Source organism: Patella vulgata, chromosome 1, assembly GCF_932274485.2.
Source record: "Patella vulgata chromosome 1, xgPatVulg1.2, whole genome shotgun sequence".
In the NCBI taxonomy this organism is placed as follows: Eukaryota; Metazoa; Mollusca; class Gastropoda; family Patellidae; genus Patella; species Patella vulgata.
The window spans coordinates 7,996,212-8,023,052 of NC_065879.2; the positions used below are offsets into that span (position 1 = coordinate 7,996,212).

Below are 26,841 nucleotides of genomic sequence, written 5' to 3' on the forward strand. Positions count from 1 at the left end.
TCCCGTTGCCCAGTGCCCGGTTACTGAGACCTATACATTGTTTATTTCCATAGGTGAGATACCCCCCCCCCCCAAAAAAAAAACAAAACAAACCATACATATACAATTCGCCATATTTATTAATGTGTGATATTCTTTTAAAACAAACAAAAGAGAAGGATCTTGTTACTTCAATTTTGACTAGGGATGGACGAGTTATCTCCCATATAACCATTGATTACGGTCCCACAACAGCACCAACCTTGACCTTGACGAAAATGAAATAACACAAAAAAAAATAATTAGAATCGGCAAGCTGCAATTTTTTCTACGGCCTTTACAATTTTAACACTTCATTTTATTGAAGCGAGGCTAAAAATATTTTAATTTGATAGATTTTATATTTACTAGAAATTATTAGCCAATCAACTGAAAGGAAGTATTTGCTGTCTAAATAAAAATGGCAGCCCCCGTAAACGAAGAAATTCAACGATTATGCTACCATAATATTCGGCCAGTGATATTTCATGGCTATGTAGCACCTTTTATTTTGATTTACTCTGCTTGGTTATATACGTGGACATTTGCTTATGGTGTAGATGACTATTTTGAAGGAGGTTTGATAGCTTTTGCGATCATAGCTTTATTTCAAGTTCTGACTTCACTGTTTTGTTTATGGTCAATTGACGTCCGGTGCGCTTTGACGTGTTCCAAGGTAAGAATAAGTTGACATATGGAATGGTGGAATGAATTAATACGGATTTTTTCCTTCCAGAAAAGAAGAACACCTTTTATTTATTTAAAATATTTAAATTTGTCATTAAGTTATAATAAATTTAAAGATGACTATCAATCAGTATCACTTCCCGAATTGCTGAAAAAGGAAAATTTATTTTAACAAACGATTCAATCAGACCTGGTATTATCATATATAACTATAATAAAGACCTCCTTGATTTGGGTCAAGAAGAAAGTGGTTGATTTCATTATATTTTGTAAGTTGATCTAGATTATGGGATGAAGTTCTGTCTTAATTGCTAATTTTTGAGGCTTTATATAAAGCCATTGATGATAACCCAAAACAGTAAGACAAAAATGGAACTAATATATAAAAAAAATTAAGCCGACGTCTGCTTTATTTTTCAAAGCAAATTTTAAACATATAGATTCTCAGAATTCCTGTGTCGCTCACTAATAGTAAACTTTACATCTACACATTACCAATTATCATTGTGTTTACATGCATCTTAATCAATTTTTCAGGTATCTGATCCATTTAAAGCCAGTTGGGTAAAAGTTGTTCCTACACCTAATAATGGCTTCACAGAATTGGTCAAGCTTCACCTCAGTAAGGTAGAGTATAAGAGATTTTGTCCCTCATGGCTTTCTGCTTGAACCAGGATTTTGACCTCTATTCTATAGACTGAATATATGTGACCCACTCTCACAAAACCAGGGGGGGTTGGATGGCCGAATGGTTAGCACGCACGCTCTGTATCATACGGTCTGTCATTTAAAGTCAACTGGCGGGGCTTCGAATCCCCGGTTGTACGTGACAAGAAGTAGGGTCGCCTGTCCAACCTCGTGGGTTTTCTCCGGGTCCTCCGGTTTCCTCCCACTGCGAAAGACCCCTACGCTCAAGCGAATTATTGAAATAAAATTGAATCATGTGTTAGTCCCGAAATGACCTAGTTTGTTTCGAGTGGATGTTAATCCCCATTTCTCTCTCTCTCTCTCTCTCTCCCCCCCACGAAACCAGGTGCTTGTCGCACAACTTAATTTTGTACTACGGGCATAAAAGCATAATCTGTATGCCTTCTTGCTGCTGTGAATGAGCCGAATTCAACTCCATAATACAACCAATTTAAAAAGAATTGCATTTTTGGAAAGCTTAGGCTGTGGACTATTCAAATATACTGTCAGCTCTATTTTTATAAAAATGACCAAGAGCCTGGTTTTGTACGAGCAGCTCACATATGTGTTGAAATATAAAACTAAACATCCATTCTAATTTATAAATTGATGATACAAACCTGTGCTGGTGCTAGATTATCTCCCCTGGCGATGACTCGTTGTTTTGCTGCTTTACTCATACCTAGCTCACATATCTAGCAGAGAAAATCAGTAAAATATAAAGTAGTATTTACATTGGATACGAGAAGTGTCAGTGAGCAAAGTCTCACTTCGGAATGTCAGCTCAATAACTACTATACCTTTTTATATTTCTAAATCATTTGAAAAAGGGTATCACAACCCAAAACGTTATTCATTAAATAATCTTCACTGTTACCAAGTCTATTGTGCTACTATTGAGCGGGGATTCTTTAATTTACATTCTTAATTCTGTAGTTGAAGTTGATAAAGATGGACGCATCATAGCACAATCATTAATTAGATTAGATTGAGATTTTTCAGGAAAAGGAAATGAAATGGGGTTTAACATCCTACTGTTCTACTCCGACTGGGCTAATGGAGATGGGACTATGCCATTCAGTGTGCTATGAGGGAAATTTGGCCCGGACAGCAGCGCTATGGCCTACACTTTTATCAATTCCAACTGCCAAGGTATCTTTTACATGAACGCCAATGTGTGTACAGGATCTAGGTTTTTTGTACCATTCGAATGACTAGACAGTTGTCCTTGTCAAGTCCTCAGTCCTGCACCACTGACATGGGGAAACCAGAAGATTTTTGAGGATTCCCTGGTAGCAAAATCGGTTTGTTGTATCAATATAACCATAGATTTTCCGAAATGAAATAAAATGTTTTCATTCCATCTGATTAAAATACTAATCTATATTTTGTTTTCTACATGAAGATCTGACCAGTTGTTTTGGGAGGTCACGTCAGAGATCATACGAGCAGCTTTTGACCCTATAACTTCAGACATTTTATTAACCAATCAGCATTGATGTTTCTAGTGGATCACCCACACTTCCGTACACCTGATGCCAAAAGCTAGTCATAACAGACCGTTTCATTGGCTAATCCCTCACCTCATCCAAAACACCTCAATGATAACAAGTCTTCCAGATCCTAGTGTAGTAAAGACAAGTAAAACGCGAAATTTTGAACTATAAAAAACGAAACGAAATTGGATCTGTGTTTTAATCAAATTGGTTTTAATTGTACAGTGGATGATAAGATAACTCTCACTTATATTTAAGAAACTTTCTTCAAATAATTCTATATTTTATTTTTTTTTTTCCAGACTGACCATGGGGAAGAGCTGTGGTTCAATTTTCAAAAAACAAAATTTATTTATGATCACGAGGAAAAAAAGACATTTTTACAAGTTTCTTTCCCGATCAATGAATCAATGCAGCATTATATGGACTGGAAAGGATACCAGGATGATAATTCACTCAAAGAAGCAGAAATTAAATATGGAAAAAATCTGTAAGTAGTCTACAGTATCAAGCTAGAACAGTGATTCTCAACCAGTGAGATCTTCCTAAGTGTGCCACGGAATTTTGAACGGCACACTAAGAAAATGCAAAAAACCACATGATCCCAATTGAGTATTCACTGGTGTCTGTTGAAAAGTTCATGGCTGTATTTTTCATTATTTAGTTTGTCTATGACTAGTCTCTGTCTACCGTTGTATGCCGTCAGACTTGCCATGATTTTATTTTGCAAAATTCAAAATATTTTTCGTATATAGTTAGCCAAGTGTGCCGCTATTTTTTTCATGTGTTCCATGGCGTTTGCGCTGTATCATAAGGTCTGTCATTGAGTCGACTGACGTTGTTTTGATTCCCTGGTTGTACGTGACAAGGAGTAGGGTCGTCTGTCCAACCTTGTGGGTTTTCTCTGGTTTCCTCCCACTGCTAAAGACACCTAGTACGCGCAAGCGATTTATTGAAATAAAACTGAGCCATATGTTAGTCCTGAAATGACCTAGTTTGTGTCGAGTGGACGTTAAACTCTCTTTCTCTTATCCATGACGAGAATATGTCCATTGTACGTACTATGGTCCCAACATTTTCCGCAATCCTATACATTGATTGCTGGATAAAGACATTCACATGATAGTTTAACAAGTGAAACTGTGATTTTTAAATGAATTTTATTTGATAGATGTTTTTTTTGTTTTATTTTGACAGCATGAAGATGGACATTCCTCAATTTGTAGAATTATTTAGAGAGAGAGCCACCGCCCCGTTTTTTGTTTTTCAAGTTTTTTGTGTTGGCTTGTGGTGTTTAGATGAATATTGGTATTACAGTGTGTTTACATTATTTATGTTGATCGCGTTTGAGGCAACGTTAGTTCAACAACAACTTCGTAACATGGCCGAAATAAGAAAAATGGGAATACGACCATATCTTATTCAGGTAACCTTTTAATACAGGAATTATTATTATTTTTTTTTTTTTCAATTTAAAGTCGCTGATTCCAATGGTGATTTTTAGAAATATTATCTAATATTTCATGAAATATTCCAGTCATGGTTCTTTAAGGCGAGCACCTGCAGTGCACCTGAATGTCTACCAAGGGGAGGTTTTTCTAGCTCCCCTTAAAATTGAAAATCACTCTCCTTTATAAAGTCATCGGCAGTTTATCATCATTTATGAAAACAGGAATGACCCCCTAACATGCAGTTATTGATCTTCAGAACCATTTCCCATACACACAACTAATCACTCTCCTTAATATCAGATCACTCTCCTTAATTTCTAAATCACTCTGCTTTTTGAAACTGGGAGTAACATACAGTTATTTATCTTCAGAACCATTTCCCATACACACAACTAATCACTCTCCTTAATATCAGATCACTCTCCTTAATTTCTAAATCACTCTTCTTATCGAAACTGGGAGAGATTTTTTAGGGGAGTGATTTTTTCAAATTGTTGATTAAGGAGAGCTTTTTTCGGCTCTCCTCTAAAATACAAACAACAACGACTGATGATCAATGCATAAATGTGTTTGAAATTAATTTTTTAAAGAAAGCAAAATCAGAATAGCAACGGTAGATAAATTCTCGTCCTGAAATCAGTCTGATTGAAACATCTTTACCCAGCTGTTTTATCCTTTTTATATTGACGGCAGAGTATGCTGAAAGTTGCGAAATTTTCAAATCATATCTTTGTAAATACTTAACAGACTGATATTCCTTTTAGCATTCAACTCTCACAAGTTCGAAAGGGAAGAAAACCAAGGTTTCATGTACATATTGGCGTGCACGTAAAAGATCCCTTGACAGTTGGATTTTGATATAAGAGTAGGCCGTAGTGCCGCTGTCCGGGCAAAATTTCCCTCATAGCACACTGTATGGTCCGTCTTCATTAGCCCAGTTCGGAGCAGAACAGTAGGACGTTAAACCTCATTTCATTTCATTTCTCTCTCTGTGGAAGTTAAACCCCATTTGTCTCTCTCCGTCTCTACTCTCCTATATTTTACACAGTTTTATAATACTACACGTATAATAATATTGTAGTTTCACACCATTATTTCCAGGTGTATAGAAATAAACGATGGATTAAGGTGATGACAGATGAATTGGTACCAGGTGACATTGTGTCTATAGGTAATACATGTATTTTATTTACAACAAATATAGTTTGGGCAGAGAAAATTCCAGTGTGGTTTTCCTTGTCAGTGGTTCAGTACAGAGGGCTTAGCAAGGAACAGTGTCTGGATGAGAAGAAATTCTGAGGTCTGCGTACACATTTGCTTGCACATAAAAGTACCCTTCGAATAAAGCGTAGGTCGTAGTATCGCTGTCTGGTCAAATTTCCTGGATGGCCGACTGGTTAGTACATGCATGTTGTATCATAAGGTCTGCCATTGGGTCAACTGGCGTGGTTTCAATTGTACGTGACAAGAACCCATCCTGGGTTTTTCTCTGGGTCCTCTGGTTTCCTCCCACTGCTAAAGACCCCTACGCTCAAGCGAATTATTGAAATAAAATTGAACCATATGTTAGTCCTAATAATGACTCAGTTTTATTTCAAGTGGATGTTAAATCCCATCTCTCTCTCTCTTTCTCTCTCTGCATGTTGTAAGCAAGTCTTCATTTGTTCATTTGGTGCAGAATAACGTTAAACCCCATATCAATTCATTTAATTTTCCATTACCGTGCAACTGTAGACATTTTCTCATACATAATGACATTTTTAATTTATTGATAGATCTGACTCAACCATATGTCAAATCTGGATTAATTGGCCTCGGGAGAATAAAGTTTTATGGTACATTTCAATATTCGCATTTGTACTATAATAGATGTGATTTATTGTGTCAATCTTCGCTATATTATATTACAGTGAAGGGGGGTTGGATGGCCGAATGGTTAGCATATGCGTGCTGTATCTTTAGGCCTTTCACTGAGTCAGCTGGCATGGTTTCGAATCCCCAGTTGTACGTGATAAGGAGTATTGTCGTGGGTTTTTCTCTGGGTCCTCTGGTTTTCTCCCACTGCTAAAGACCCCTACACTCAAGCGAATTATTGAAATAAAATTGAACCATATGTTAGTCCCGAAATGACCTAGTTTGTGTCGAGTGGACGTTAAACCCCATTTCTCTCTTTATTACAGTAAGATCACAAGAAGATCGTATAGTACCATGTGATATGTTGTTGTTACGTGGACCATGTATAATAGATGAGTCTATGTTAACAGGTGAATCAGTACCTGTTATGAAGGTAAACAATTAATTTTAATAGAATAAATCTGTTTGAAATTAAAGTATTGCAATTATTCATCTTCATGAATAGTTTGGATCAAGGTATAAAATGAAAAATTTGAGAAAAAAAAATATCCCATTTTTTGTTCAGCATTGTAAATCACATCAAATAATGATTTTACTATTCAAATATTTTAAGTCATTACTTGATTGCTATTTAGATACTTTAAGTCATTATTTGATTGCTATTTGAATATTTTGAGTCATTATTTGATTGCTATTTGAATATTTTAAGTCATTATTTGATTGCTATTCGAATACTTTGAATCATTATTTGATTGCTATTCGAATACTTTGAATCATTATTTGATTGCTATTCAAATATTTGTATCATTTGAAATCAACAGTTTCTAAACTATTCAGATTTCTAGAAATAATAAATCTTTCAAATCTTTATGGTTTCATTCATCCATTGGTTGCTTATTAATAATAGTTCATTTGATTGTAGAAAGGGGATTGGGGGCGGGGGGATTCACGGTGGCTAATTGGGTAAGACCCTGGCTCGCTAGCTTGGAGGTCAGGTGTTCAATTCTTGCATTGGCCTAGAGAGTTCATCCAGATTTTCCGGCGTGGTTACCCCTTGTCAGTGATGCAGGATGGAGGGCCTGACAAGGACAGCTGTCTAGTCATTGGCATGCACGTAAAAGATCCCTTGACCGTTGGAGTTCGATATAAGAGTAGGCTGTCACACTGTCGAGTCGTTCGGATGGGATGAAAAATCCAAATCCTGTGTGCACGTAAAAAATCTCTTGAATTTGGAATTCGATATAAGAGTAGGCTGTAGTCCTGCCGCCTGGGCAAAATTTCCCTCATAGCACATTGTATGCCCGTCTTCATTAACCCAGTTCGGAGCAGAACAGTGGGATGTTAAACTCCATTTGATTTGATTTGATTGTAGGAAGCTGTGGAGAATATAGATCTAGATCATGTTTTAGATATAGAATCAGACGGTAAACTTCATATGTTATTTGGTGGTACGAAGGTAGTTCAACATACTCCACCTAATAAAACAGCGCCAGGTTTAAAAGGTATTCATTACATTTCTACAATAAATATCAGCAATTGTAAAAAAAATTTTTAACCGTGACAGCATTCACTGTAACCCGGGTATCATTTAATCTTGTGCATTTATCACTTATTTCTTTCACGTTCATTCAATAACAAATCTTTGTTTAAAAACTCGAAAAATCGTTAAAATTCACCCCAAATCATCTAATTTGTACTTGTGTCCAGGTTAGAGCTGACCATTCAATTTTGATAATGAGTGTCCAATTTAAAAGTGTTTAATTTCTCAATCACTGTTAAAAAATAAACAACCCAATTGATTATTGATGTATAATGATTAATTTTTGAACAGTGATCAGGAAATTAAACACTGGACACATGTACAAATTATACTAATGTCCAAAAGAAAGTATACACTGTGCATTTTGTGCTGCATCAACCAAAGTCGTTTTTCCATGGTATACGTGTCGTATTGATCCTCTCTATACTGGATGATCAATATTGTCAATTTGTTTTACATTTTTATTTTGCATAGAAATGTTGAGTCTGGACGCAAGAGACAAACTCAGTAATGCTTTATCAAATGTTTTTAATCTAAACAAAACTTAGTCATACTTTTAGTGTGTTTACTTTCTTTTGGACATCAGTATAGATGATTTTTGGTAATTTTAAATGATTTTTACTAGTTTTTAAACAAAGATTTGATATTGAATGAATGTGAAAGAAATTAATGCTAAATACACAAAATTAAATGATATCCAGGTTACAGTGATTGCTAGTAATTGCTTTTTTGCTTCAACATTTTATCAGGAACAACTAAAACTGTTTATTCCAGGCTTGCATGTAGTTTTTAGAATGCATTGGCTAAGCATTTTTTACTGGATTAAACTACAATTTCACAATTAAGACCATGTTTTTTGTTCTATCCGTGTTACTAATTCTTTTACATTTTGTGTTTTTTTAGCCGCAGATAATGGATGCATAGCTTATGTTTTACGTCATAGTTTTAACACTTCACAGGGAAAATTACTGAAAACTATTTTATTTGGTGTAAAAAGAATGACAGCAAACACAGTTGAAACGTTTTTCTTTATTATGTTTTTATTAGTGTTTGCGATTATAGCCGCTTCTTACGTCTGGATTAAAGGTGAGATATGCTATATTTTATATAATAACGAGTATAAATAAATAATAAGTTGCAGAAATCACGGGATATGCAAATGCAACCGTTGAAACAAAACACAAACTTTGTCCAAGGGATATTTGAATTATTTGAATTTTGTAACACTATCTTAATGATAACAGAGATCAGTTTAGTAAATATATTATTTATGTACATCGGGAACAGGAACTTAAATACACATGAACATAAATCAAACATCAACACAGTACATTAATATAGTACATGACTATATTTCAACCATTTCGTCCTTCTGCTTCGGTAGCGCCCGAACCCAAATGAGCCCACTTGCTGGTCTCTGCTTCTGTCTTTTCCTCCCATCCTCGGTTACCCAGTGTACTCATTCCGTTCTACTCCACTATACCCTGGGTTAATCTATGGGGGAGACACGTTTTCAAATTATCCGCCCTTGAGGATTGTGCTATTTTTATCGACCAATCCCATAAATTGTTATTTGAAAAGGAAGTTGGCAAAGGTAAGTAACTCTCATCAGACAATGTTAGGAGTTGGCCCATTCTAAATGCGTAATTATTAACAATCTATATATTATGTTAATGAAGACCAGACGTTCATATAATAATGTAGGGTCATTAGTTTTATTTAGAATCGTTCGTTCATTCCCGGAATTTTTTGTCCACGTGATATCGTAGACAAGTTATTGTGAATCAAATTGCCAAGTATAAGTCCAATGATAATAAACATAACAGAATGACATATTTCAGACAAAGAACGAATAGTAATAATAATAACCAAATTCAAACATATAGGTGTTATACATATTTGAAATCAGCGAAACATACTACAGATTTTGATAATACAATTAAATATAAATAAATTATAAATATAGACATTATTTACATAAATCATTCAGTAAATGGACATTAATATGGTTATCTACCCTTATAAAAAACGAAGGCGAATCGATTGGTTTGTAAACTGTTTTCTGATTGGTTGGTAGACTGTAGCTACATTCTAGGCCAGGTCAGATAATTTGAAATCGTGGAAACCCTATGGATTAACCCAGGGTATATTGGAGTAGAACGGAATGAGTACACTGGGTAACCAAGGATATTTTCCTCCCCGCTCGTCTGCGTCTCTCTTCTCTGCGTCTCTCTAACTGTCAGTAAACTGGTGGTTATATACCTTTCAACTGGGTCTTACATATACAAGATCGTTACTATATATGGCATTTACAAGTTATCTTAATATAAATATATACATCTGGAATTGATAGTTTCTGTGTAACAACTGTTCCCTTTTTATATTTAAACACTTTTTATTTTACCATCAAAATGGCAATGTTTTTATTTTAAAAAAAAGCCCCCCAAATAAAAGAAATCAATTTTTATTTGGTTTTCATACAATTATTTATCATTGTATATTGTACAATGGTGGCTAAAGTGGATAAGATGCTGGCTCCATACTGACGCTAGTCTGGAGGTCGGGTGTTCGAACCCTGCATTGGCCGAGAAAGTTCATCAGAATTTTCTGAGGTGGTTTCCTCTTGTCAGTGGAGCAGGACGGGGGTCCTAACAAGGACAGCTGTCTAGTCGTTCAGATTGGATGAAAAACCAAGGCCCCATGTATACATTGGCATGCACGTAAAAGATCCCTTGGCAGTTGGAATTCGATATAAGAGTAGGGCGTTGTGCCGCTGCCCAGGCAAAATTTCACTCATAGCACACTGTATGGCATATGCCCGTCTTCATTAACCCAGTCTGAGCAGAACAGTAGGACGTTAAACCCCCATTTCATTTCATATTTTCACGTATTAAAGTGAGCAGTTTGCAGGTCAGTGTGAAATGCAAGGGAAGACAACTCTGCTAGAAGAAGGCGATAGTGTAAGTGGTTGACGTCTATTGCTCCCAAGACAAATTAAAGCACATGCTTTGCCAAATAGAATATTGAAGACTACGAGACAGCAAGTTATCGCTTTATAAAATCTTTTTATATCAACTTCTAATTCATTTCAGGTACTGAAGATCCAAATCGTAATCGCTACAAGTTATTTTTAGAATGTACATTAATTTTAACGTCTGTAGTACCACCAGAATTACCAATAGAGTTATCTCTAGCTGTAAATACATCACTGTTAGCTCTAACTAAACTATGTAAGTTGTTATATTATACTTTGGGGTTGGATGGCCGAATGGTTAGCATGTGCGCTCTGTATCATAAGGTCTGTCATTGAGTCAACTGGCATGGTTTCGATTTCCCGGTTCTATTTGACAACCTCGTGGGTTGTCTCCTGGTCCTCCGGTTTCCTCCTACTGCTAAAGACCCCTAAAGGCAAGTGAATTATTGAAATAAAATTAAACCATATGTTAGTCCTGAAATGACCTAGTTTGGGTCGAGTGGATGTTAAACTCCATTTCTCTTTCTCTCTCCCATGTTTGTATGTGACACGGAGTTGGGTTGGCTGCCAAAGCTTGTGGTTTTTCTCCAGGTTCTGCGGATTCCACCACTCTCAGTGAGTTAAATGCTGGCTCTTGTGCCGGGAGGTTTCAAGTTCAAAACTGTTGTTGGCCGAGAAAATTCCATTTGATTTTCCAGCATGGTGCAGGATGGAGGACCTGACAAAGACAGCTGTCTAGTCATTGGCATGCATATAAGAGAACCCTTGACAGTTGGAATTCGATATAAGAGTAGCCTGTAGTGCCGCTGTTCGGGCAAAATTCCCCTCATAGCACACTGTATGGCGTATGCCAGTTTTCATTAGCCCAGTCGGTGTAGAACATTAAACCCCATTTCATTTCATTTAAATGTGTAAAATACTTAAATATTGAGTCATTTATTATATTTGATTTCAGATGTATATTGTACCGAACCATTCCGTATACCATTTGCTGGTAAAGTAGATATTTGTTGTTTTGATAAAACAGGGACGTTAACTAGTGATAACCTGGTGGTAGAGGGCGTTACTGGTCTCAAGTAAGTCTCACAAATACTTTAATATATCCTTCCTTATACATAAATCGTGGCTAGTTGCAAATAGATTTTAGATTTTTATTGCGAAAAATTCCTGACTTATATCTAAGTTTGCAGGCCTGGAAATAACGGTTTTACACCTGACAAAATGTCAGGCACTAATGAAATAGTACCTGATATTTTCAACTTTAGTGTCAGGACATGTATTAATAAAAAAGACAAATCAGTGCCAAACAAAATGACAGGCACCAGAGGTTTTGTGCCTGACAAAGCCTGAATCTGTGCCTGACATTGTCTGTGACAGGTGCCTTATTTCCAGGCTTGTAAGTTTGGATTTTTTTGATCTACATCGGTTGAAATTCAAGGGACGGATATATCGAAGAAGGCTCTGTCTTTTTGTCCTGATTTCGTTTCTAGATCTCTGAAACATTTCACACACATATTATAGTAGTTCTAGTTTTCCTGCTTAGAAGCTTCTCCGATTTAATACATTTTTTGTTTCGGTGGAAACAAATTGGTTTCGTCCCTGATTTACAAGGGCATTGGGGTGTAGTCTTATCCTAATTAGAAAATTCTTCGGTGGGTTGATCCAACATCAAAAATAGAACTAAAAGCTATTTATGGTGTGTGAATGTTTGAACAATAAGGCTCCAAATTACCTTTGTGATCTTATAATACAACCAGAATCGATATTTCGCCCAATCATAGAGCGCCCATAATTTGCATGTTCCAAAAACAAAAAATAAAAGCTTTCCCCCTTCATTGTAGCGGGACCAAAACTCGGGGAATAAACTATCGCCAAATCTCAAAGAGTGTCCTTCTTTGGAAAGTTTTAAGAAGACTTTAAAAACATATCTATTTCATTCTGCAAATAACAACTTGTATTATGTGTTTATTTAATTTATGTATGTGTAGGTGTGTATATTTTGTTCATGTAAAGCACCATTGAATTCATCGAGCGCTATATCAAATACAATCAAGATAAACATATTTGTCCAACTTCACTGGTGTAAAAATACTGACAAATAAACTTTGAGTTCAATAAGACAGTATCTAGTCATTTGGAGGGTACAGAAAATGGGAAAAAAACCTTGAAATTTGAAATTATAGTAGGCTCTAATGTCGCTGTCCTGTCAAAATTTAGCGTATGTACGTCTTTATTAGCCCAGTTGGTGCTATCAAATTCTGAGTTTGTTATTGAATTAGTCCAAAAATATTAATTCTAGTGGTGCAGAAATGATAGCAGCAACAGATGTTCCTATAGCAACAGCACAAGTTATGGCTTCATGTCACTCATTAGTACAGTTAGATGATGAACTTGTTGGGGATCCATTAGAGAAAGCTACATTGAATGCTGTGGAGTGGACTTTAACCAAAGGTACAAATTTTTTTTTTTATTTTAAAGTCGCTGATTAAAGATGAATTTGTTGTGTTGACTTATCTGGTTTTTAAAAAAAAAAAATCTTACAAAAACAACCCCTCGACCTACCGACCCTTGTCCTTGATTGTGGGTCGGGTTATGTAAGTCATTCTTATGATAACTGGGGGCTTGGACAAGCCGAATGGTTAGCACGTGCGTGCTGTATCATAAGGTCTGTCATTGAGTCAACTGGCGTGGTTTCGAATCCCCTGTTGTACGTGACAAGGAGTAAGGTCGCTTGTCCAGCCTCGTGGGTTTTCTCCGGGTCCTCCGGTTTCCTCCCACTGCTAAAGACCCCTACGTGCAAGAGAATTATAGAAATAAAACTGAGCGATATGTTAGTCCCGAAATGACCTAGTTTGTTTCGAGTTGACGTTAAACCCCATTTCTCTCTCTCTTAATGATAAATGAAATTCTAAGATTCAATTAGCATACAAGTATGATTTTAAATTTTTTTCTAACTTTTATTTTTTCAGCCGATTCAGTCATACCCCAAAAACGAGGTCCACAAGGTTTAAAGATATTTCACAGATTTCATTTTGCCAGTGCCTTGAAACGTATGTCTGTTATTTGTGGTTACACTCCTCTAGGATCTCAGAATACAGAATATATGGGCACTGTTAAAGGAGCTCCCGAAACCCTTAAAAATATGGTATGTACACTTGAGAGAAAATTATGCAAATGTGATGTAATCAATGGTAAATATAAGCTGGTACCGTTGACGTCATTAACATTTCTCACTGTCTAGTTCATACAGTGTGCTATGAGGGAAATTTTGCCCAGGCAGCAGCATTAAGTCCTACTCTTATATCAAATTCCAACTTCCAGGGGATCTTTTATATGCACGACAATGTATACAAGGGAAATCATGTTGGAAAATCCAGATGAATTTTCTTGCCAATGCAAGGATCAAACACGCGACCTCCAGACTAACAAGCCAGCGTCTTACCCACTTAGTCAATTTCAAGGGATTAAAAATACCTCAAATTTTATATGGTGTAGTGAAGATCTAATGTTTTTTATTCTACTTTCAGTTTACCAATAAACCGGATGATTATGATCAAGTGTATCTAGATATGGCGAGGAGAGGAGCGCGTGTTTTAGCTTTAGGTTATAAACATCTTGGAGCCCTTTCTCATCCAGAGGTAACTAACAACTTGTGAACTGTCATGCTTTACGTTTCCATTTGCGGATGTATTGCTTTCGAATTGTATGATGATTTCTAATCGACCAAACCTCATCTTCTTTTCTTAAGAAAATATCTCAATATGGTGTAATTATTGTTGATTTGCATTCATGTTATTGTTATATTACAACATTCACTGTACGATAAGGACTGTGCAATGGTGGGATGTAAGTCAAGATCTGGTCCAAGTTATTCCATTTATTTTGGGGAGTTGTTGGATGGCTGAGTGGTTAGCGCGTCCGTGCTGTATCATAAGGCCTGTCACTGAGCCAACTGGCACGGCTTCGAATCCCCAGTTGTATGTGACAAGGAGTAGGGTCGCCTGTCAAACCTCATGGGTTTTCTCCTGGTCCTACCAGTTTCCTCCCACTGCTAAAGCTCCCTACGCACAAGCAAATTATTGAAATAAAACTGAGCCATGTGTTAGTCCCTAGTTTGTGTCGAGTGGATGTTAAACCCCATCTCTCTCTCTCTTTGTTGTTTAAGGTGTCTGTATATATTGTGTCTTGTAAAATTGTTTTATGTGTGGTGGACTCCTCCTTCCCTTACTATTTGATTGTTTTATAATAAATTATTCCCGTTTTATTTTAGGTTCGTGAAATATCAAGAGAGGAAGTAGAACATAGTTTAATATTCGCTGGTTTTGTTATCATTTCCTGTCCATTAAAATACGATTCCAAATCTTCTGTCAAGGAGATACAAAATGCGTCTCATCACGTAAGTAGTCATCATTAACTCAAAATACATATAAAATGGCTATGCGTCTATTGTTGGCGATATCACTTTGGTGGAAACAGACGTTAAATAAAGCTATTTCACACACTCTTATGGGGTAGTAGTAGTGTCAGTAGTAGTAGTAACGGAAAGACGAATTACCAGTTGCTACAGAGATACAGAACAAGTCTCAGGCGAGTAACTCTTAGAGCCGAGTTACCCACGTAGAATAATGGTGTGTGTGTTTGAAATAGCTTTATTTAACATCCGCTTCCACAGGAGTGATATCGCCGACAAATTATCGGCGGGTCGGTATGGCAAAAGAAATTCAAAGACGAGCAGGCTGAGACTGAAACTGATTGAGTATAAAGAACCCTTGACAGTTAAAAATTGAAGAAGACTATCGGCAACCTCGGATAGCGAATTCTCTGCTCTTTCATCTCACATATGTCTCAAAATGTATTGTATTTGTGTGACATTTATCCCATTTTACATCGCCATTTATTGTTATGACAGGATTCTCCTTTCAGTGTCAATATGAGCAAAATAAATTGTAGATGTATATTACAGATCAATCTGATTAAAATACAGATCTATATTTCATTTCGTTTTTTTTATACTTTTGATGGCCTACACTACATGAAGATCTGACCAGTTATATCGATAGGTCACGTCAGGGGTCAAAAGACCGACTTATGACTTATGACTTATGACGTCAGACATTTGATTAACTAATCAGCATTGATGTTACTAGTGGATTACCCACAGTTCCGTGCAAAACACACCTAAAGCTCGCCGTAACAGACTGTTTCATTGGCTTATCCCTGACACCATTCAGAACACGAGTTAAATAACAACTCTTCCAGATCCAAGAGTAGTAAAGACAAGTAAAACGAAATTTTGAACTATAGAAACGAAACGAAATAGGATCTGTGTTTTAACCAGATTGATTGCAGAATGACCGTAATAAATTGTTTGTGTATTTTTCAGGTTGCTATGATAACCGGTGATAATCCACTTACTGCCTGCCATGTTTCTAAAGAATTAAAAATATCAGGAAAATCTAAAATCTTGATCCTTACCTCGCCAAATTCTCTAGGTAAATTGTTTTGTTGTTAGCTTTTATTGTAATCATTTTCATAATATTTACCGTTACTTACAAATATGCAATTGTACATGCGCAATGTTCAAGGCGGGAAGAGGTACTTTTGCCTAGAGGGTTGGGAAAAGAACATGGCATTGGCCTCGCTGTATTATTAGTTAATAAAATAGTTTAGTAATCAGAATGAGACTGTAGACATATTTCCACAAGTCATGTCAAATGGTGACGTCATATTCTTATCTGAAGAGCATGCACAATAAACACTATCGGTCTAGACTGGAATAACCAGTTGCTAGAGATTGCCATTCGATTGAGGCTTCTAATATATTTCGCCGAACATAACTGATTAGAAATTAGAGTAAAAACAGAAACAATTGAATGTAAATCCGTTTATATGCATTCATATTACATTATTATTTGTGTCAATTTCTAGGTCCCAAATATTAGCGATTTAGCTCCTTTAAAGAGGTAACATCCAGGTATTTTATTTTTGTTTTATTTCAGCCAACTCCTGGCACTGGCAGTCTATAGATGATGAAATTATCGTACCTGCTGTACCTGTAAATTTGAGAAAATCACTTATTGATAAATATGATCTCTGTTTGACTGGTGAGGTGAGCACAAAATATCTTAATTGTTTCTTATAAATTATTACGTAGTGTCATATAGTAATGTCACCTTTCATGGAAGAGTTCTCTCCCCTTTGTTCTTTATTAGAGTCCTCGGGAGTTATCTCCCATATGTGGAATCTTCTGTACTTAGATAGGTTGAATAAAACATGGCCTATCTTATATGTGGTTCTTGGATTCAATACAATTTAATCCATGCCATCCATGGTGAACCAGAGAACCACAGCCAAAATTAGCTGATATGTGTTAAAAGTATGGAGAATTCACCAAAAATACACCAAGTTCTACACTACAGCCACAGAGCATTAGTAATGTCATGGTATTACATTGTTATAATCGCCTCACTGTCAACAAAAACCCATCCAGCCATCAATGAAAGACACTGAAGATGAAACATTTTTTTTGTTGACTCATCATTTTAGTTGTGGTCTGAACCCACCTGCTTAAATAAATAAATTGATAAATGTATGTATTTTATTTTCAGGCTTTAATTTACCTGCAGACTGAACATCCTAAATTATTAAAAACTATTTTACCCAATACAAAAATATATGCTCGTGTAGCACCTAAACAAAAGGTAAATATATATGTGTCATATATTCCCAATATATGACCGGTGACAACAAAATCAGTCGGAAGTCTCATTCATTCAGAAAAAATGTGGTCCACTCATGTACATGTAGGCCTACATGTGAAGGAGTCCTTGGCAGTTAGAATTTAATAATAGATGTTCTTTATTTTCATTACTTCTGTCAATAAGATAAATCATATCAGAAATAGCACCAGCAGTCATAGAAACATCAATGTTGGCATTATTTTAATTACATCGAACAACTTTGGACAGAATTCAATTAATGTTTGTTACAGGAATATCATATTTACAGAGGTTGTATTTATAAAGAGCAGTTGAAACCGCTGCTGTTCAGGCAAAATTCTCATTTCAGTGATTATGTTTACAATGTGAGGGGTGAGAATTTTATGATATTGTCAAACGACCAAAGTTTGGTGTTGAGAAATTAAACACTGTTACATTTTTTTTTTTTTTTTTATGTGAATGTATAAAAGATTTGAAATTATTTGTTTTAGGAAATTATTATAACATCTTTAAAATCATATGGCTACACAACTTTAATGTGTGGTGATGGTACTAATGATGTTGGTGCTTTAAAACATGCACATGTGGGTAAGTGAAAATAAATTTTTACACTTTCATTTTAACAAGTGGGGTTGGATGGCCGAATGGTTAGCGCTTGCACACTGTATTATTCATAAGGCCTGTCATTGACCCAACTGGCTTGGTTTCAATTCCCCGGGTTGTACGTGACAAGGAGTAGGGTTGGGTCGCCTGTTCATCCTCGTGGGTTATCTCTGGTTCCTCCTGTTTCCTCCCACTGCTAAAGACCCCTACATGCAAGCAAATTATTGAAATAAAATTTAACCATATGTTAGTCCCGAAATGACCTAGTTTGTGTCAAGTCGTCTTTGTATGAGCCTGGATCAGCTTGCCTATATACTAGGTGAAGTTATATTGATAGTCACAAATATCAAGTCACAGATGCTATTGAAGAACAAGTTTGAATCTATGTGGGCCTAGGATTTTTCAAGCCTAGTTTTCACTTGTTAGTTCTGTCTTTGCTTTGTTGTGCTGTTCCCCTGCACATTATTTAAATGATGTAAATAAAAATTGTAAATTTTCCATGTTTGTGTTTTGACAGGTGTAGCTTTGTTAGCCAACGCACCAGAAAGAATGTCAGATAAACGAAAAAAGAAAGAAAAATTAGAGGTTTGTTAAAAATTATTATTAAAGCCACTGATTGTCTGTCATTAGAGAGGGAGGGTTGAATGGCCGAATGGTTAGCACATGCGCGCTGTCTCATAAGGCCTGTCATTGAGTCAACTGGCGTGGTTTCAAATTCCCAGTTGGACGTGACAAGGAGTAGGGTTGCCTGTTCAACCTCATGGATTTTCTCCGGGTTCTCCAGCTTCCTCCCACTGCTAAACACCCCCTACGTCTGTCAAGTGGATGTTAAACCCCATCTCTCTCTCTCTCTCTCTCTCTCTCTCTCTCTCATTTGAGTGATTTAGAATCCCTTGCAAACTGAAATATTGTGAAAGTTGTATCTCTAAAAGGATCATCAGTATGTACAAACATATTATGAATTACTGTTTGACATCCCAGAAAGTTTATCAGGATTTCCTGGAGTCGTTTCCCCTAGTTAGTGGTATAGAACAGATGGCCTTGCAAGGGACAATGTATAGTTGTTTAGATGGTACGAAAAACCGAGGTCCTTTGTACACATTGGCGTGCATGTAAAATATCCCATGGCAGTTGGAATTCGAAATAATAGTGGGCCATCAGGGCAAAATTTCCCTCATAGCGCGCTGCATGCCGTATGTCTGTCTTCTTTAGCCCAGTCTGAGCAGAACAGTAGGACGTCCACGTGACACAAACTAGGTCATTTTGGGACTACCATATGGTAAAATTTTATTTCAATAATTCGCTTGCTGTCTTTAGCAGTGGGAGGAAACCGGAGAAAACCCACGAGGTTGGCCCGTAGCGAAACTACTCCTTGTCACGTACAACCGGGGAATCGAAACCAAGGCAGATGACTCAATGACACAGCGCGCATGTGAACAACCATTCGGCCATCCAACCCAACAAACTTTATGAGTAGGGGTCTTCAGCAGTGGGAGGAAACTGGAGGACCTGGAGAAAACCATGACGTTGGATTGGCGACCCTACCCCTTGTCACGTGCAACCTGGGAATTGAAACCACGCCAGTTGACTCAAAAACAGACCTTATGATACAACGCGCATGTGCTAACCATTCGGCCATCTGAATCAATTTGAGTATATTGTAGTATGTCCCAATGATATTTGATCATTATAACATGTGGAGAATTGTATTTTAGGGTACAAGTGTTGACGTAGAAACCAATAAGAATGATAAATTAACGACATTAAATCAACGAGGAACAAAGGGTATGAGTAAAGCAGCAAAACAACGAGCCGTTGCTAGGGGAGATAATCTAGCACCAGCACAGGTTTGTATCATCAATTTATAAATTAGAATGGATGTTTAGTTTTATATTTCAACACATATGTGAGCTGCTAACACAAAACCCGGCTCTTGGTCCTTTTTATAAAAATAGAGCTGGCAGCATTTTTGAATAGTCCAGAGCCTAAGCTTTCCAGAAATGCAATTCTTTTTAAATTTGTTGTATCATCTGAAGTGGAGTTCGGCTCATTCACAGCAACAAGAAGGCATACAGTTTATGCTTTTGTGCCTGTAGTACAAAATGAAGTTGTGTGACAAGCGCCTGGTTTTGTGGGAGCGGGTCACATATTATGTATGGATTAGATAAAGTTCAATTTTTCTAGTCTGTCAGTTTTGGCGTGTGCTTCGTTAGTTTCGTGTATGACACTTTTCAACATTATCCCAATTTGTAACAATCTGATTAAAATACAGATCTATATTTCGTTTTTTTTTTTTTTTATACTTTCGATGGCCTACACTACATGAAGATCTGACCAATTGTACTAGAAGGTCACATCAGGGGTCATACGAGTGCTTTTGTCCCTATGACGTCAGACATTGATTAATCAATCAGCGTGGGTTTACCCACAGTTCCGTGCAGAGCACGCCAATAAGTCACCAGAACAGACCGTTTTGTTGGCTAATTCCTCACATTAACTAGAATGCATGTTATATAACAACTCTTCCAGATCCTAGTGTAGTAAAGACAAGTAAAGCGAAATTTTAAACTATAAAAAACGAAACGAAATAGGATCTGTGTTTCAATCAGATTGACGTTATAAATATATTTTTAAGTATTTGTAAACATAACAACGTTAAATTTAACTATATTTAGTGTATTTCACCGTGAATTCTTTGAAATTCTAATTTTATCTCATGTAACGTCAAATATGACTGAAAATAATTCTTGAGTGGCATTTATTGATTGAGCACATTAAAAAACACAACACAATTTATATGGAAAACAATCACTGGTTTATACACATATAGCACGACGTTTCGACAAGTATTCACTTATCGTTATCAAGTACAAATGTGTGTAAACCAGTGATTGTTTTCCAGATTGTTGATTATGGTCTGGATAAGTTAATTAATGTCTAATTAATAATTTAGATAACATTTCAGGCCTAATGAAAGTCCTGCAATAGGCAGATTTAACTCTTGCGTAATGTATGGTTAAAAAAGAAAATGGACAATGTTTGGAAGTCCCTTGAAAGTCATATCTTTTATTTGTAGAAAAAAATAGCAGCCATGTTAAAAGAGATGGAGGAAGAAGAAAAATCACAAGTTGTCCGTTTGGGAGATGCAAGTGTAGCCTCTCCTTTTACTTCAAAACTATCAACTGTAGCTAGTGGTACGTCATATACAAATAAGTTTAATTATGCTGCGTCGTCTTTATTGTGTGTACTGAGCATATCATTATAAACTGAACATGGGGGGTTGGATGGCTGAATGGTTAGCATGTATGCGTTATATCATAAGTTCTGTCATTGAGTCAACTGGCATGGTTTCGATTCTCTGGTTCTACGTGACAAGGAGTAGGGTAGGCTGTCCAACCTCGTGGATTTTTCTGGTTCTCCGGTTTCCTAACACTGCTAAAGACTCCTATGCGCAAGTGAATTGTTGAAATAAACTTGAACCATATGTTAGTCCCGAAATGACCTAGTTTGTGTTGAGTGGACGTTAAACTCTCTTGAAAGTAGGGCTGGCGAAAAATATTGATAAAGCCGATAAACGTCGGCGACTATGGAAAAATATCAATATCCAGTTCTTGATATCGATACTCGCATAAAAAATAAAGGAGCTTCAATGAAATGAAATTAATGGAATGTTTTGTGTCAAATAATCGCTGTCATATCATTCAAAACACGCTAAAACTAGCTGGCCGAATGAAGGTGGGCATACACAATACAGTGTACTATGATGAAAATTTTGCCAGGAAAGCCATGCAACAGACTACTATTATTTCAAATTCCTACTGTCAAGGGTTCATTTCATTTATATGCACGCCAATAGGTACACAGGACCTCCGCTGTTCGCACCATCCGAAGGACTAGACACTACACTGTTCCTGCCAGTGTGGATAATAAAATGACATGTATTTGTATGATTTCAGTATGTAACATAATAAAACAGGGACGATGTACGCTAGTTACTACGTTACAGATGTTTAAAATATTAGCGTTAAATGCGTTGATATTAGCATACAGTCAGAGTGTCTTATACCTCGATGGTATCAAGTTTAGCGATGGTCAAGCCACCATGCAGGGTTTATTATTAGCAGGCTGTTTCCTATTTATATCCAGGTCAAAGGTCAGTAAACTTTAGAATATTATTCAGTTCGCGGTCCAACTCTATTTGATTACTGCCAAAGTTATGGCCCTTGACGCATCTTGTGAACGATCTAGAGGCTACTGTTAATTTCTGATTGACTTTAAGTGTTAGCATAAAAAATTACAATTTCATACCGTCCATGGTAACCTATATACAATGAAGACATTTTAATATTTCTTTTTTACATGTTCCATATTGTGTTTTTTCTTGTTTCAGCCATTAAAGTCATTATCAAAAGAGCGCCCTCTACCTAATATATTTAATATTTATACAATATTAACAGTGTTTCTGCAGTTTGCCATACATTTTACAAGTTTAGTTTATCTCGTACAACAAGCTCTAGTCTTTGCTGATAGAAAGTAAGTTGAGGTGTTTTCTTATATTAATACTAGTATTAATAAATAGTACTCACACATTTCTTATAAGTTGGGTTGTTTTCTTATATTAATACTAATATTAATAAATAATGCTTACACATTTCTTATATAAATACTAGTATTAATATATAGCTCACACATTTCTTATAAATCGTGTTCATATATGTTATATTAGTATTAATAAATCGTGTTCAGACACCTTATATTAACACTAGTATTAATAAATCTTTTTCACATTTCTTATATTAACACTAGTATTAATAAATAGTGCTCACACAATTTGATATATTAACACTCACATGAATAATTAGCGCTCACACATAAATCATGTTCATATATCTTTTATTAACACTAATATTAATAAATAGTGCTCACATATATCTTATATGAACACTAATATTAATAAAAAGTGCTCACACATTTCTTATATTAACACTAGTATTAATAAATTGTGTTCATACATCTTATATTAACACTAGTATTAATAAATCGTGTTCATATATCTTATATTAACACTAGTATTAATAAATAGTGCTCACACAATTCCTTACATTAACACTCACATTTCTTATATTAACAGTAGTATTAATAAATAGTGCTCAAACATTTCTTATATTAAAGATACATTATGAGAGATTAAATAAAGAGCTGGCAGTTCTCACTATAATAGATAAAAACTAGATAATGTAAAGACAATTTGCTGAACCGCTCTGAACCGAGAATTTAGAGATTGAATTTTCTGGCTAGCCTCGGTCATCATTACTAAAGCTGTTCGATGAAAAAACATAGTCTTGATTATCCATTTCATGATTTAATCATGAATGAAAGTTGATCAGCTAATCGGATCCTAATCCAGTAAATATCGCAGGCTAGCGATGACATCGGGAGTTGATTATGGTCTGGATAAGTTAATTAATGCCTAATTAATGATTTAGATAACATTTCAGGCCTAAAGAAAGGCCTGCAATAGGCAGATTTAACTCTTGCATAATGTATGTTTAACACTAGTATTAATATTTTAAAAATTTTATAATTTCCTAAAAAAATTTTTAAAGGGAGCACCTGTTGTTAATTCTAATGTTATTTCATATCTTGTTTTGTTTGATTTATTTACAGAGTTGGAGAACATATTGATCTAGAAGCTAAATTTAAACCTAGTATATTAAACACCACAGTTTATATAATATCTATGTCATTACAAGTATCTACATTCGCTGTTAATTATCGTGTAAGTTTTTAATCCACTATGGTCCCTCTCTGTCAATCAATTACAAGTATCCACATTCACTGTTAATTATCGTGTAAGTTTTTAATCCACTATGGTCCCTCTCTGTCAAGTTTTTAATCCACTATGGTCCCTCTCTATCAATCGCACATATCTGCTGGACATATTTTATGTTTTATTCCAAAAATGGCTTAGTTTATGTTCAGTGGACATTAAACCCTATTTCTCTCTCTCGTCTTGAAATATCCGGAGTTCAAATCTCATGATTTAAGCCTGGTTCCTGGTGAAAGGGGTGACGCCTACAGCACAGACAAGTAAAGTATTGCCTGGTCTATACCTCGGTTCTAATTGAGTATTTTTCATTACATTAATACCTTGACTAAGTTTGCTCAGGTGAAGCAGAATATGGAATTTAATGGCTAGATGGTTTATAAAAAAGATAAATGTGGGTGTAATTGAATAATGCCATCTATTTATTTTGGGTTTGAGTTGGATGTGAAGCCTTACTATTAGCTTGTTGAAGTTTAATCTTTTAGAGGCATTATCATGTAGTAACTGGATAAAGCAGTAAACTATAACACGTACTTATTGAAGAACAATTACTTCTTTATTTAGGGGGGTCATGGTGGGTAAGATGCTGGCTCGCTAGCCTGGAATTCAGGTGTTTGATCCCTGCATTGCCGAGAAAGTTCACCCAGATTTTCCGGCGTGGTTCCCCCCTGTCAGTGATGCAGGACGGAGGGTCTGACAAGGACAGCTGTTTAGTCATTCGGATGAGACGAAAAACCAAGGTCCCGTGTACACATTGGCGTGCACGTAAAAGATCCCTTGACAGTTGGAATTCGATATAAAAGTAGGCTGTAGTGCCGCTTACCGGGGAAAATTTACCTCATAGCACACTGTATGGTGTATGCCCGTCTTCACTAGCCCAGTTCGGAGCAAAACAGTAGGTATGTTAAACCCCATTTCATTTCATTTATTTATTTAGGCGACGTTGTGAATAGTACTCTCTCAAGGTTTTCAAGCAAGTACAGTAACAAATTTGTAGGTCAATTATATTTTATGTGATGTAATTCTTTTTTTTTTAGGGTGAACCATTTATGGAGAGTTTGTGGAATAATAAACCATTATTATATAGTTTAATGATATCGGGTGGAGCCGTGGCCTGTTTAGCCAGTGGTCTTATACCTGAATTAGCAGACCAGTTTGAATTAGTTGCTCTACCTGAAGATGTAAGTAACAAAACATTTAATGTGTGAAATATCTTAACTCTTTAGTACATAGACAGCCCCAAACTACCCTAACTAGGGTTCCTTAGACAGTCCCAAACTACCCTAACTAGGGTTCCTTAGACAGTCCCAAACTACCCTAACTAGGGTTCCTTAGACAGTCCCAAACTACCCTAACTAGGGTTTCTGAGACAGTCCAAAACTACCCTAACTAGGGTTCCTTAGACAGCCCAAACTGCCTTAAACAGCCCTAACTAGGGTTCCTTAGACAACCCAAAACGACCCTAACTATGATTCCTTAGACAACACCAAACCACCCTAACTAGGGCTCCTTAGATAGCCCCAAAACAACCACAAGTAGGGTTCCTTAGACAGCCCCAAACTACCCTAACTAGGGTTCCTTAGACAGCCCCCCCCCCCAAACTACCCTAACTAGGATTCCTTAGACAGCTCAAAACTGCCTTACCTAACCCAAACCAAGGGTTCCTTAGACAGCCCCAAACTTCCTTAGACAGCCCCAAAACGACTCTAACTATGGTTCCTTAGACAACCCAAAACGACCCTAACTATGGTTCCTTAGACAGCCCTCAACTACCCTAACTAGGGTTCCTTAGCCAGCCCAAAAGAGCCCTGTCACAACCACAGTTTGAGGCAGTCTATGGAAGAGCAGTTTTAGACTGTTTCAATCTGTCCAGGGATGTACCAGTATTAATATATCACTTTTCTTCAAGGAATTGAGGTACTCAATATTTACATATACTAAGTGGTAAAGGGTTAATCTATGAATAATAGTGTTCAGACAAAACTTATAGCTTTTCAAATACACATATTCAATAATCGAAAATTTGTCTGTTATAGTAATTTAAAGCCCCTTTGTACTAGTTTGGGCCAGTCGAATATTGTCGTCGCCGAATATTGTCGTCGCCGCTGTCCGTCCGTCCGTGTGTCCATTCACAATTTGTTTGTGGACACTCTACAGGTCACAATTCTTATCCGATTTTGACGAAACTTGAAGTATAGGTTTACCCCCAAAAGATCTCGTTTCCTGTCTATATTTGCATGCATCGGATCGAAACTTCATGGATTATGGCCCCTGATTGTACCAAAAATCATGTTTTTAGCTTGTTGACACTCTAGAGGTCACTATTTACATCCGATTTTAAAATTTGTTTAAATGTATCACTGCTACACCCTAATAAAGGTTGAGTTCGAATTTCCCGAAAAATTGGCTGCTCCTTGAAGGCAAATAATGTAAAAGTATGTAATACTTAAAATATATCTTCATATCCCAAATATCCCAGTCCCTTTGACTATATGTGCATTTCACCTTTTTATTTAGCTTGTACTCTATCCATCTTTTGCAAAATGTGGGGTATCTTACCTGGTAACCACTGTTTTTTTTTAAATATTTCAGCCTAAATTAATGGAAAGTTTTTTTTATCCATTTCAGCTACGTAATAAAGTGTTGATGACAGTAGCAGGGGATATTATGGCAGCGTTTGTAGTTGATAGAATATGTCGATTTATATTTGGTCGTGGGAAATTAAGAAAAAGTTAATATTTGTTGTTAAATTATTTTCTGTCCATGTTTTCATTGATTTACCACTGAATATCAAAACCCAAAAATAAAATCTTTTTTTTTCTTGTTTAAATATGTTAGTTGAATTTCACTGAAGGAAAGAAATGGAACAGAGTTTCAGTGTCTCAAGAACTCACATACTTCTCGGCAGTGCTTCGTTTGATTAGAGCTAATCCCACTCAAACACTGTTGTAATGAAAGCAAATTTCTGTTCCAAATTATGACTGG

General features: G+C 36.2%; 1 protein-coding gene across 1 annotated transcript; it reads left to right on the forward strand.

Moving 5' to 3' along the window:
* The first annotated feature begins 439 nt into the window (after positions 1-439).
* On the forward strand, positions 440-26,686 carry LOC126814910 (endoplasmic reticulum transmembrane helix translocase). Its single transcript, XM_050540361.1, has 26 exons — positions 440-694; positions 1,243-1,332; positions 3,191-3,378; positions 4,086-4,314; positions 5,441-5,510; positions 6,520-6,626; positions 7,566-7,695; positions 8,637-8,819; positions 10,826-10,963; positions 11,663-11,783; positions 13,007-13,158; positions 13,677-13,852; positions 14,235-14,345; positions 14,978-15,103; positions 16,091-16,199; positions 16,707-16,816; positions 17,316-17,408; positions 17,918-18,014; positions 18,547-18,614; positions 19,745-19,876; positions 21,106-21,223; positions 21,986-22,182; positions 22,420-22,562; positions 23,697-23,808; positions 24,894-25,037; positions 26,485-26,686. Exons 1-26 carry the CDS (start codon positions 440-442, stop codon positions 26,590-26,592), a joined length of 3,507 nt encoding a protein of 1,168 aa, XP_050396318.1. The 3' UTR covers positions 26,593-26,686.
* The last annotated feature ends 155 nt before the right edge of the window (positions 26,687-26,841 follow it).